General features: G+C 37.6%; 1 protein-coding gene and 1 non-coding gene across 4 annotated transcripts in view; both read left to right on the top strand.

Annotated features, from left to right (window-relative positions):
* The window catches only part of HOOK3 (hook microtubule tethering protein 3), a 99106-nt gene that overhangs the window by 42088 nt on the left and 44430 nt on the right, over nt 1-12588 (top strand). For all 3 annotated transcript variants that reach the window (XM_058525314.1, XM_058525315.1, XM_058525313.1), the window contains 2 exons: nt 1171-1233; nt 2622-2705. In XM_058525314.1, the coding sequence (XP_058381297.1) occupies nt 1171-1233; nt 2622-2705 (147 nt within the window). The remainder of the gene's footprint in view (nt 1-1170; nt 1234-2621; nt 2706-12588) is intronic.
* Nucleotides 4143-4249, top strand: LOC131394144 (U6 spliceosomal RNA). The gene has a single exon (XR_009216077.1). It is a non-coding gene; the product is annotated as a U6 spliceosomal RNA (small nuclear RNA).

The raw sequence follows: 12588 nt of genomic DNA on the forward strand, positions 1-12588 counted from the left end.
AGGCTGAAATTAGAAGATCTTTCAACAGTACATCCCTACATTTCTAATTGTCCCTCTCTCTCTTTTGTCCTCAGAACATAAAAAAGAAACAGTAGAAAATTGAGATCTCTTGAACCTGCCCCTGACATTTGTCACAGTCAGAATTTTACCCCCTTTGCCCCCAAACCCTCCCACACCCTTTGGACCTTCTCTCTTTCAATACAAGAGTGAGAGAGGCTAAGACAGATTTGTGTGTGCGTGTGTTATCATGAAACTTTAGCCAGTTAATTCTGGCTAATATTGATGTTGCCCACATTTGTTCTTTAGAAATAGTTACTTAGTGTTACCATTTTTTACTGAAAAGTCAGTGTTTTTAAATATTTAGCCACATTTTTAACTTAAAGACTTGCCTTTTTAGTGATAAGAATAGGGAATACTTGATTCTTATGCCTGGGCCTATAGTGAAAATGAGCACCAGAATTTAGACATGTAATTTTATTTAATTTTTTTTTTGGTGAGGAAGATTGGCCCTGAGCTAACATCTGTTACCAATCCTCCTGTTTTTGCTTGAGGAAGATTGTTGCTGAGCTAACATCTGTTGCCCATCTTCCTCTACTTTATATATGGGCCACCACCGCAGCATGGCTTGATGGGCAGTGCGTAGGTCCATACCCAGGATCCAAACCCACGAACCTTGGGCCACGGAAGCAGAGCATGGGAACTTAACCACTACACCACCAGGCTGGCCCAGACGTGTACTTTTAAAGGAAGGCATTATCCTGAGTGAAAAAAAAAGTTCCAGGCTGAGAAGCTTTAATGTATAAGAAAAATGTTCCTGGGCCAGCCCCGAGGCTTAGCGGTTAAGTGCGCGCACTCCGCTGCTGGCGGCCCGGGTTCGGATCCCGGGAGCACACCGACACACCGCTTCTCCGGCCATGCTGAGGCTGCGTCCCACATACAGCAACTAGAAGGATGTGCAGCTATGACATACAACTACTGGGGCTTTGGGGGGAAAAATAAATAAATAAATAAAATTATAAAAAAAAAGAAAAATGTTCCTTTTACATTTGTGTTTTCATTTTCATTTTTATAACTCTGTAGTGGCTGGGTGTTCATGTTTGTTGTATAAGTATATTATATAGAAAGTCGCTTTTGTCTCATGGTTAATAATCATTTAAATCTTAATTTCAGCTGATGAGTAAGGAATCTCCCGTCTCTGCTGGAAATGATGCCTATGTCGACCTTGATCGCCAGGTATCTAATTTTGCATTGTTTTTATCCATGCAGAGATTGAAAAGGATAAACTGTAGAAATTAATGAAAAGAACATTTCAGTTGAAATTGCTTATGGAATATATTGGTATAATTCTTTACTTTTTACCTAAAATCCAAGAACTTAAACCACTTAATAGATATTACACATTTGTAATTAAATTTGTAATTTGTAATTAAAGTGTTATTGCATAACCCACTTTGAAATAAATTAACTTCTTTAACTTATTGTAATTTGTGTTTTCTAGTCATGATTTTTCTGTTATTCATTAGTGATACTTTCTGAATGCCACATTTAACACAATAGATGCATTCCTGGAAGATGGTGTGCATTTAATCTTATGATTTATTTATAATACAAAAGATATTTTACCTTTTATTTCATGTTATTCTTCAATTGAAGATGTCTCCTCTACCCTTTATCTTTGTGAAGAAGTGAAGAATTTGTCAATAAATGTTTAAGTGAACTAAGGAACTTTATTTTTAAAAGAACTGTATAATGTATTCTTACGGTTTTAACAGAAAAGTTTTGTAATTTTAATTACTGCTTTTTAATAAAATACTGTTAGTTACATTGTCAGTTTCTATGTTCCAGCTATTCTGGGACATCTGTTCCAAAGCATGAACAGAATTCTTTGTATTCTTTGTCTTCTCTCATTTCTTTCCTGTGATTTCTAAATGTTTTGCAGGAAAATCTTTGGACATGCTATAATTTTAACCCAACTTGTAATTTATCTTTCCCTTATTTTGTGGTGTTTGATTTTAAAATTGTCACCTTTATTGCAATTTTTGGTATCTAATTAATTTTTCTTTTTAAAAATTAATTAATTTTAATTATTTTTTTTCATACTTTGCTAACTTAGAGTTCATACAGTAATGGGACACAATTTGGGAATGTTTGGTTTGTGTTGAGAATCAGAATAATAAAAATCTTTTACTTTAAAACTGTGGTATACAAATTATTGCAAAGGTTTAATATGACTAGAAAACTTGTGTTAAAATAACTAGTTGTATATTTTAACAATTAAAGCCCTATTCCTTGAGCACGTACATATTTTACCAAGGTTAAAGTTCTAACTTATTACAGAATCAACACTACCAAGAACCACGTAGCCTAGATAGAAGAAGATGTGAAGAAAACTTGATGTGAGGGAAGAGCCAAATTCGAAGTACAGAAGAGACAGGCTTAGGACTGAAAGATGTTCAAGTTAGAATTGCCTTCTTTTAACTCTTGCAGAGGGTTCTTGATTTCTCTTTGCCCCTCAGAAAGGAAAGGGGAAAAATGTTTTATTTCTATATTGTATATTTGTAATTTTTAATTGTTGCCACTTCATATTGAAATATTTATTTTATCTCTTTGTTTGTAATCAGTTGAAGAAAACTACAGAGGAACTAAATGAAGCTTTGTCAGCAAAGGAAGAAATTGCTCAAAGATGCCATGAATTGGATATGCAGGTAAGAGGTCTGTTCTGTGTACCACCTATGAAATGCACCACTGTAAGTGCCACCAAATGTGCTGTGTACTGCCATGCAGTACAGTTTGACTATATAATGCAACCCTAAAGAGAAAAAGAGGAAAACAGTTAAAGATAGTAGACTGAGCAAAGACATTAATTTTCTTTCCTTCCTGCAACCCCATTAAATGTATAATAAATGAATTAAAATGGTATAAGCCCACAAGAAAAGAAGAGAAAGAGGAGGGGAAAGAAGAAACAGAGGAGAGATATCAGTGCTAGCTCTCGGGAGGGGTGAGGGGGATTTTTAAAAGCCCTGATTTGTAGTGTTTGCCAATTTCCGTAGTATAAATACTTGCACAGTGGTCAATTTGAAGTTATTAATGGTTTAACAGTCAGCTCATAAGACTCCTGAATATTTAACTGTCAGCTTAGGTATAGCCAGCAACAGCACACCACTACTCTTCGTCAGCCTCTGAAGCCAAAAAACAATTGGAAAAGTGCTGAATGGCAAAAAAGAGTAAGGAATGCAGTGAGCAAGAACACCTGTAGAGAGGGGAAGGAGGGAGCCCCAAAGACACCACAGATAGAATGGAAAGCTGAAGAGAGGCTGTAACTAGAAGTATTACCTAGGATAGTTAAGCCCCATCAAGCCTGTCACTCACTGCATGTAGACTGATCTATCACCAGGTTCCCAATCAGAGGGTTCTTTTCTAAAGAAATTAAACAGAAGTATAGGGAAGTTAGACTGAGTATTAGTATTGCAGGGTAAGGTCCTTTTCATTTCGACCTTTCTGGGTTCTCTAATTTAATTTCATTTAGATAAGGCCTAAAGTGAAGCCCATTAATGCATTATCTTCTAGTTACTTTTGCTGTTGACTAATTCTTAAATGTGAGGAAAATCTGCATAACAAAAACAAGGATCAAGATGAACAGGAAACTAGCCCTAGAGGAAGTGGAGAAAGTTTGGGTGGTAGAAGAGCTTTTTCTCTTTAATCTATTTAATACCCTCAGTGAAATTGGTGAAGATAGTGCATCTATAAAATAAGGATAAGATGCTTTTTTAAAAAGGAAAAATCAGAGAACAAGAAACACTTAAGTAAATTAAAAATAGAATTGTCAAAATAAAAAATTCAATAGAATAAAGATAAAGTCCTGGGGCCGGCCCGGTGGCGCAAGCAGTTACGTGCACGCGCTCCTCTGCGGAACCCCGGTGAACCGGGGTTCACCGGTTCAGATCCCAGGCATGCACCGACGCACTGCTTGTCAAGCCATGCTGTGGCGGCGTCCCATATAAAGTGGAGGAAGATGGGCATGGATGTTAGCCCAGGACCAGTCTTCCTCAGCAAAAAGAGGAGGATTGGCAGATGTTAGTTCAGGGCCGATCTTCCTCACAAAAAAAAAAAGAATAAAGATAAAGTCAAAGAAATCTCTCACAGTGCTCACTTCGGCAGCACATGTACTAAAATTGGAATGATACAGAGAAAATTAGCTTGGCCCCTGCACAAGGATGACATGCAAATTTGTGAAGCGTTCCATATTTTTTGTGGAGACTAAACAACGTGCTACTGAACAACCAATGGATCACTGAAGAAATTAAAGGAGAAATCAAAACATATCTGGAGACAAATGAAAATGAAAATACACCGTACCAATTCATATGGGATGCAGCAAAAGTGGTCCTGAGAGGGAAATTCATAGCAATACAGGCCCACCTTAACAAACAAGAAAAAGCCCAAATAAGCAACCTCAAACTATGCCTGACAGAATTAGAAAAAGAAGAACAAACAAAGCCCAAAGTCAGCAGAAGGAGGGAAATAATAAAAATTAGAGCAGAAATAAATGAAATCGAAACCAAAAAAACAGTAGAAAGGATCAGTGAAACAAAGAGCTAGTTCTTTGAGAAGATAAACAAAATTGACAAACTCTTAGCCAGACTAACAAAGAAAAAAAAGAGAGAAAGGTCAAATAAATAAAATTAGAAGTGAAAAGGGAGAAATTACAATGGATACCACAGCAATACAAAGGATTATAAGAGAATACTATGAAAAACTATATGCCAACAGATTGGACAATCTAGAAGAAATGGATAAATTCTTAGACTCATACAACCTCTCAAAACTGAGTCAAGAAGAAACAGAGAATCTGAATAGACCAATCACAAGTAAAGAGATTGAAACAGTAATCAGAAACCTCCCAAAAGTAAAACTCCAGGACCAGATGGCTTCTCTGGAGAATTTTACCAAACATTCAAAGAAGATTTAATGCCTATCCTTCTCAAAATATTCCAAAACATAGAGAGAGATGGAACACTTCCCAATACAGTCTACGAGGCCAACATCACCCTGATACCAAAGCCAGACAAGCACAATACTAAGAAGGAAAACTAAAGACCAATATCCCTGATAAACATAAGATGCAGAAATCCTCAGCAAAATGTTGGCACACCGAACGCAGCAATACATTAAAAAGATAATACACCATGATCGAGTGGGATTTATACCAGGGCCACAGGGATGGTTCGCCAATATCCGCAAATCAATCAGTGTGATACACCGCGTTAACAAAATGAGGACCACATGATCAAACCCACAAATAAAAACCAGATGATCAGCTCAATAGATGAAGAGAAGGGATTTGACAAGATCCAACATCCATTTATGATAAAAACTCTCAACAAAATGGGCATAGAAGGAAAGTACCTTAACATAATAAAGCCCATATATGACAAATCCACAGCCAACATCATACTCAACAGGGAAAAACTGAAAGCCATCCTTCTGCAAACAGGAACAAGACAAGGGTGCCCACTCTCACCACTCTTACTCAACATAGTACTGGAGGTTTTGGCCGGAGCAGTTAGGCAAGAAAAAGGAATAAAAGGAATCCAAATAGGCAACGAAGAAGTGAAACTCTCACTGTTTGCAGATGACATGATCTTATATATAGAAAACCCTAAAGAATCCGTTGGAAAACTATTAGAAATAATCAGCAACTACAGCAAAGTTGCAGGTTACAAAATCAACTTACAGAAATCAGTTGCATTTTTATATACCAATAACGAACTAACAGAAAAAGAACTCAAGAAGACAATCCCATTTACAGTTGCAAAAAAAAGAATAAAATATCTGGGAATAAATTTAACCAAGGAAGTGAAAGACCTATACAATGAAAACTATAAGACATTATTGAGTGAAATCAATGACAACATAAAGAAATGTAAAAACATTCCATGCACATGGATTGGAAGAATAAACATAGTTAAAATGTTCATACTACCTAAAGCCATCTACAGATTCAGTGCAATCCCAATCAGAATCCCAATGACATTCTTCATGGAAATAAAACAAAGAATACTGAAATTCCTATGGGGCAACAAAAGATCCTGAATAGGTAAGCAATCCTGAGAAAAAAGAATAAGGCTGATGGGGGGAGGGAGGAGGGCGAAAGGGATAATTCGGCACGTGTGTGTGGTGATGGATTGTAATTAGTATTTGGGTGGTGAACATGATGTAATCTATGCAGAAATAGAAGTATAATGATGTACACCTGAAATTTGTACAATGTTATAAACCAATGTTACTGCAATAAACAAAAAATTAAAAGAAAAATAAAAAATAAAGCTGGAGGCATCACAATCCCCGACTTCAAAATATACTAAAAAACTATAATAATCAAAACAGCATGGTACTGGTACAAAAACAGACACACAGATCAATGGAACAGAATTGAAAGCCCAGAAATAAAACCTCACATCTACGGGCAGCTAATCTTCCACAAAGGTGCTAAGAACATACAGTGGAGAAAGGAAAGTCTCTTCAGTAAATGGTGCTGGGAAAACTGGACAGCCACTTGCAAAAGAATGAAAGGAGACCATCTTCTTTCGCCATACAGAAAAATTAACTCAAAATGGATCAAAGACCTAAAGGTGTGAGACCTGAAAGTATAAAAAAATGGAAGAAAATATAGGCAGTACACTATTTGTCATCAGTGATAAAGGGATCTTTTTGAATTCCATGTCTACTTGGACAAGGGAAATAAAAGAAAAAATAAACAAGTGAGACTTCATCAGATTAAAGAGCTTCTAAAAGGCAAATGAAACCAGGATCAAAATGAATAGGCAGTCCACCAGCTGGGGAAAAATATTTGCAAACCATGTATCCGACAGGGGATTAATCTCCATAATATATAAAGAACTCACACAACTGAACAACAAAAAGACAACTCAATCAAAAAATGGGAGAGGAGGGCCGGCCCCGTGGCTTAACGGTTAAGTGCGCGCACTCCGCTGCTGGTGGCCCGGGTTTGGATCCCGGGCGTGCACCGACGCGCCGCTGCTCTGGCCATGCTGAGGCCGCGTCCCACATACAGCAACTAGAAGAATGTGCAGCTATGACGTACAACTATCTGCTGGGGCTTTGGGGGGAAAAATAAATAAATAAAATCTTTAAAAAAAAAAAAAATGGGAGAGGACATGAACAGACACTTCTCCAAAGAAGATATACAGATGGCCAATAGGCATATGAAAAGATCCTCAACATCAGTAATCATCAGGGGAATGCAAATCAAAACTACACTAAGATATCACCTTATACCCATTAGAATGGCTATAATCACCAAGACCAAAAATAACAAATACTGGAGAGGCTATGGAGAAACAGGAACCCTGATACACTGCTGGTGGGAATGCAAACTGGCACAGCCTCTATGGAAAACAGTATGGAGATTTCTCAAAAAATTAAAAATAGAAATACCTTATGATCCGGCTATCTTGCGTGTCTCCCCAACAAACCTGAAATCAACAATCCAAAGAGGCTTATGCACCCCTATGTTCATCGCAGCATTATTCACTGTAGCTAAGATGTTGAAGTAACCCAAGTGTCCCTTGACTGATGAGTGGATAAAGGAGATGTGGTATATATATATACAATGGAGTACTACTCAACCATAAAAAAGACAAAATCGTCCCATTTGCAACAGCGTGGATGGACCTGGAGGGTATTACGTTAAGCGACATAAGCCAGAAAGAGAAAGACAAACACTGCATGATTTCACTCCTAAGTGGAAGATAAACTAACACATGGACAGAGAGAAGTGTTTGGTGGTTACCAGGGGCAAGGGGGGTTGGAGAGTGGGCACAAGGGGTGAAGCAATGCATTTATATGGTGACTGACAAACAATAATGTACAACTAAAATTTCACAATAAAGAAAAAAAATCTCTCACAAATAAAAAAGCAGGATCAGAAATAAAATTCTTTGCCTGGGATTTACCTCAAAATTAGGGAGTTGAGGGGAGTGGATGGAGGTATAGATGAGACCTAATTGGCCGTGTTTTGATACCTGTTGAAGCTGGGTAATGAGTACACAGAGTTCACAGTATTTCCTACGAGAAGCGAAAAGCATAGGACTTGGTCATTGCTTTGGATGCACGTAGGAGGGAGTGTAATCCTAGCACACTTGATGGGTTATATAGTAAATAATATTTATCTAGTCATAAGTACTGTTAATTGCTTTTCAAATTTTAGAATTTACTCAAATGCTAAGAGTTACAATAATAATAAGAGTTGAGTATTATGAGCAGGCTATAAATATTATTTTTGATAAAATAAAATTAAAGTTATACACTAGGATTGGTGAAATACAGCTTACCGTCTGTTTTTGTAAATAAAGTTGTATTATGGCACAGCCGTGCTCATGCATTGACGTGTTGTCTGTGGCTGCTTTCATCTTATGGTGACAGAGTTGAGTACTTGCCACAGAGACCTATGGCTCTCAATGCCTGAAATACTCACTATTTGATTCTTTACAGAAATGTTTACCAATCTTTGGTATAGACAGATTGCAGAGTGAATGGCAGGGTTGCAGAGAGGTTATGAGAAGAGAAGGGCTAGCCCCATGACACGCTTAGCTCTGCAGAAAACGGTACTAGCACAGTCCTAATGTGATGTCTGATGTAATCATGTAAACTGTTGGTTTTGAACATTTAGAATTGTCCTATAGAGAACCGTTACTGTAAAAGTAAAGATACAAATGATAGGAGTTGAGAAGTAGGATGAGACAGGAGCAATGAGGGAAGGCATGGCCCCTAATGTTCTTGTCTCACCAGGAAGGTTGTCAGGAACCACTTCTGTGGGGCAACAATCATTACATGGCTGGCTCCTTCTTGTCATCCAATCTCAGCTCAAAATCACCTGATTTACTCATCATAAAATATTTATTGGGCACTTAGATGTGCCAAGTACTAAATTAGCCTCCCTGGGAAGGCCTTCCATGTCAGCCAGTCTAAAGTCATCATGCAGTCTCTCCTGTGATTCTTATTTTAACCCTCTGCATAGCACTTTTCACTCTAGTTTTTGCATGTATTTATTAATTTACTTTCTTGTTTTATATGATTTTCTTTTGTTTATATATCTACTATAATTTATTTTGAATATAGTACACATAGGAATAAGAACTTTCTCTGCTTTATTCATCACGGTATCCCTTTCACCTAGAAAATTGCAGTGGTTCCTAGCATGTAGTAGGCACACAATGAATATTTGAGTGAGTGAATGAATGGGCAGGTGATTGAGTGAAATGAGTCAGTGAGCAGTTGTTTAAAATTGCAGAGGTGACCAGTGAAGGAAGCAAGAATAGTGATATAACTATATTTGTGGAAAGGAGAGATGGCACTAGTTGCTGTAATTTAACATGTCAGAGGAGAGAGTCACTAGATAATGTCCAAGGTTGATAAATCAAGAAGTAGTGGTGTATATCATATTATTCAGAGATGTAAACTGACAACCAAAAGCAACAAAATTAGGAACAGTTAAAACTAGTTGTCTCTTGGGAACGGAAAAACTCAACAGGAATCTGCAGCCTTTCATTATAAGCCCTTTGTCTTATTTGATTTTTTTTTCTTGTATCGTATTTGTGTATTATTTTTAATTACTCTCCTTTTTCTATGTGTATGAAAAGGATTTCTGCCAAATATATTGAATTAAAACATTTTAGCAACATTTGCTAGTCTGATAAGTCTAGTATTAAAGTTTTGCATTACACACTTGGCCTTCATATAAATTGACCATATACCAGGCTATAAAGCTATTCTCAATAAAAGTCAAAGAATCTGTGTCTTTTAGATCATGCTCTCCAACCAAAGTGCAATTAAAATTAGAAATTAGTAGCAAATAAATTTTTAAAGTTTAAATTTTAAAGCCTTAAATGTTTACAGTCACGTTCCGCATAACGACATTGCAGTCAACAACAGACTGCACATACGACAGTGGTCCTGTAAGGTTAGTACCATGTGGCCTAGATATGTAGTAGGCTATACCATCTAGGTTTGTGTAAGCACACTCTATGATGTTTGCACAATGACGAAATTTACCTAATGACGCATTTCTCAGAAGTATCCCCATCACTATGCGAAGCATGACTGCATTTTAAAAGAAGAGTAGAAGTGAATGAAATAGGCCAGTGTGGCATCAAATAGAGCCACTGCTTTGTTCTGAGAAAAGACTCATGCATCTATGGAGATCTGACAAATTATAGAGCTAGCATTTTAGATCCATTCATTTACTTAGCACACATTTACTGAGCACCCACTATGTACCATCCACTGTTCTAGTTGCTGTAGAGACAGTGAAGATGGGAGGAACAATACAGAAATAGATAAAACATACCTGCCCCCAAGGTGCTTACGTTCTAGTAAAGAAGACAAATAATAAAATAAAAATACAGTCTGTTATGTTGTGATAAGTATTCTAGAGAAAAATAAAGCAGGGAAGGTAGGGAGTACAGGGTGAGAAGAATTAGTTTTAAATTGGGTAATCAAAGGCTCACCAGAGAAGGTGACATGTTAGTAAAATCCTAAACAGGTTAGAGGAGCAAGCGTCCCAGATTTCCAGAGGAAGAGCATTACAGGGTAAGTGCAGAGGCCCTGAGGTGGGAGTGTGACTGCTATTTTCATGAAACAGGAAGAAGATGAGGATGGCAGCAGTAGAAGGGAGCGTGGGAAGAGGAAATCAGTCTGGAGAGGACTTGATAAGCCTTGTAAAGACTGACTTTGCGTAAATGGAAGCCATTGGAGGATTTTAAGCAAAGTTGTCCTTTGATCTGAGTTTTGTTTTAATGGATTATTGTGGTTTCTGTGTGGAGAATAGACTAAAGGGAGGCGAGGGCCAAATCAAGGAGACTATAATTAAGAAGCCATTGTGATAATTCAAGCAAAAAATTATGTTGGCTTAAGTCAGAATTTATGAGTGGTCAAAGTATGTTTGAATGTAGAGCCAATGATACTGGCTGACACATTGCATGTGGGTGTGAGAGATGTTAAGGATTATGACTGAGCAACAGGAGGGATAGAATTACCATTTACTGAAATGAGAAAGACTGTGGAAGAATGGGGGTAGAGTAGGGAGTAATTAAGAGTTCCACTTGGACAATTTAAATTTGAGATGCCCATTAGACATCCAAGTGGAAGTGATACCCAGTTCAGGGTTCTAGGCTGGAAATACAAATGTGCAGTGAAATGTGCAGTGTGTTGCAGGGAATAAATGGTGTTTACAGCTGTGAAACTGGAAGCCATCACTGTATTTAGGGAAAAAAAGCAGGGGCCGGCCCCGTGGCGTAGTGGTTAAGTTCAGGCACGCTCCACTTCGGCGGCCCGGATTCGGTTCCCCGGGCGTGGCCCTACACCACTTGTTGGCAGCCATGCAGTGGCAGCGACCCACATACAAAATAGAGGAATATTGACACAGGTGTTAGCTCAGGGTGAGTCTTCCTAAGCAAAAAAAAAGAAAAAAAAAAGGAAAAAAAGCTGTGGGGTACTCCAATGGCAGGAAAATAAAGAGGAATTGATTAAGGAGAAAGAGAAGGCAAGACTAGTGAGTTGGTACAGAAGGAGAGTAAGAAGTCCTGGAAGCCAAATGAAGAAAACACTTCAAGGAGGAGGATGTGATCAGTTGTGTCAAATGTTGTTGATAGATTGTAGTGATGTGGAGGTCAGCAGTTACCCTGAGGAGCAGTTTTGGTGAAATGGTAGGGCCAGTGGCCCAACTAGAAGGAGTTCAAAAGAAAATGGGAAATGGAGAAGGAGAATTAGAAATGGCAGGCAACTTTCGTTTTTACAGCTTTATTGAGATATAATGGACATCAGTAAACTGCTCATGTATAAAGTGTACAGTTCTGATGCATGTCATGTGTATAAACATGTGAAACCATCACCCCCAAGAGTTTCCTCATGACCCTTTGTAATCCCCCTCCAGTCCCCTGCTCTGCCTTCTGTCACTACAGATTAGCTTGTATCTTCTAGAAGTGTATATAAAAGGAATCATACAGTGTATACTCTTTTTTGTGTGGCTCCTTTCATTATTTTGAGATTCATTCATGTTGTCATTATCAATGGTTCATTCTTTTTTTTTGCAAAATAGTATTCTATTATATGGATATACTACAGTTTATTTGTCCATTCACCTGTTGATGAACATTTGTGTTGTTTCTAGTTTTTCTCTATTACCATTGAAGCTGCTATAAACGTTCTTTGTAAGTCGTTGTGTGGACATAGGCTATTTTTTTCTCTTGAGTAAATAAGTACCTAGGAGTAGATTGGCTGGGTCATGTGGTAGTTACATGTTTAATTTTTTAGGAAAATGCAAAACTTTTTTTTCCAAAGTCCTTGCAACATTTTACGTTCTCACCAGAAGTGTATGTGACTTCCATTTGTTCTGTATCTTCGCCAGCACTTGGTACAGCCAATCTTTTTTAATTTTAGCCATTCTAGTGGGAGTGTATTGGTATAGCATTGTGGTTTTAATTTGCATTTTCTTAATGACTAATCATGAGTATCTTTTTGTGTGCTTAGTTGCCATCTATATATCTTCTTTGATGAACTGTCTTTTCA

This window comes from Diceros bicornis, chromosome 29 (assembly GCF_020826845.1).
Source record: "Diceros bicornis minor isolate mBicDic1 chromosome 29, mDicBic1.mat.cur, whole genome shotgun sequence".
Lineage (NCBI taxonomy): Eukaryota > Metazoa > Chordata > Mammalia > Perissodactyla > Rhinocerotidae > Diceros > Diceros bicornis.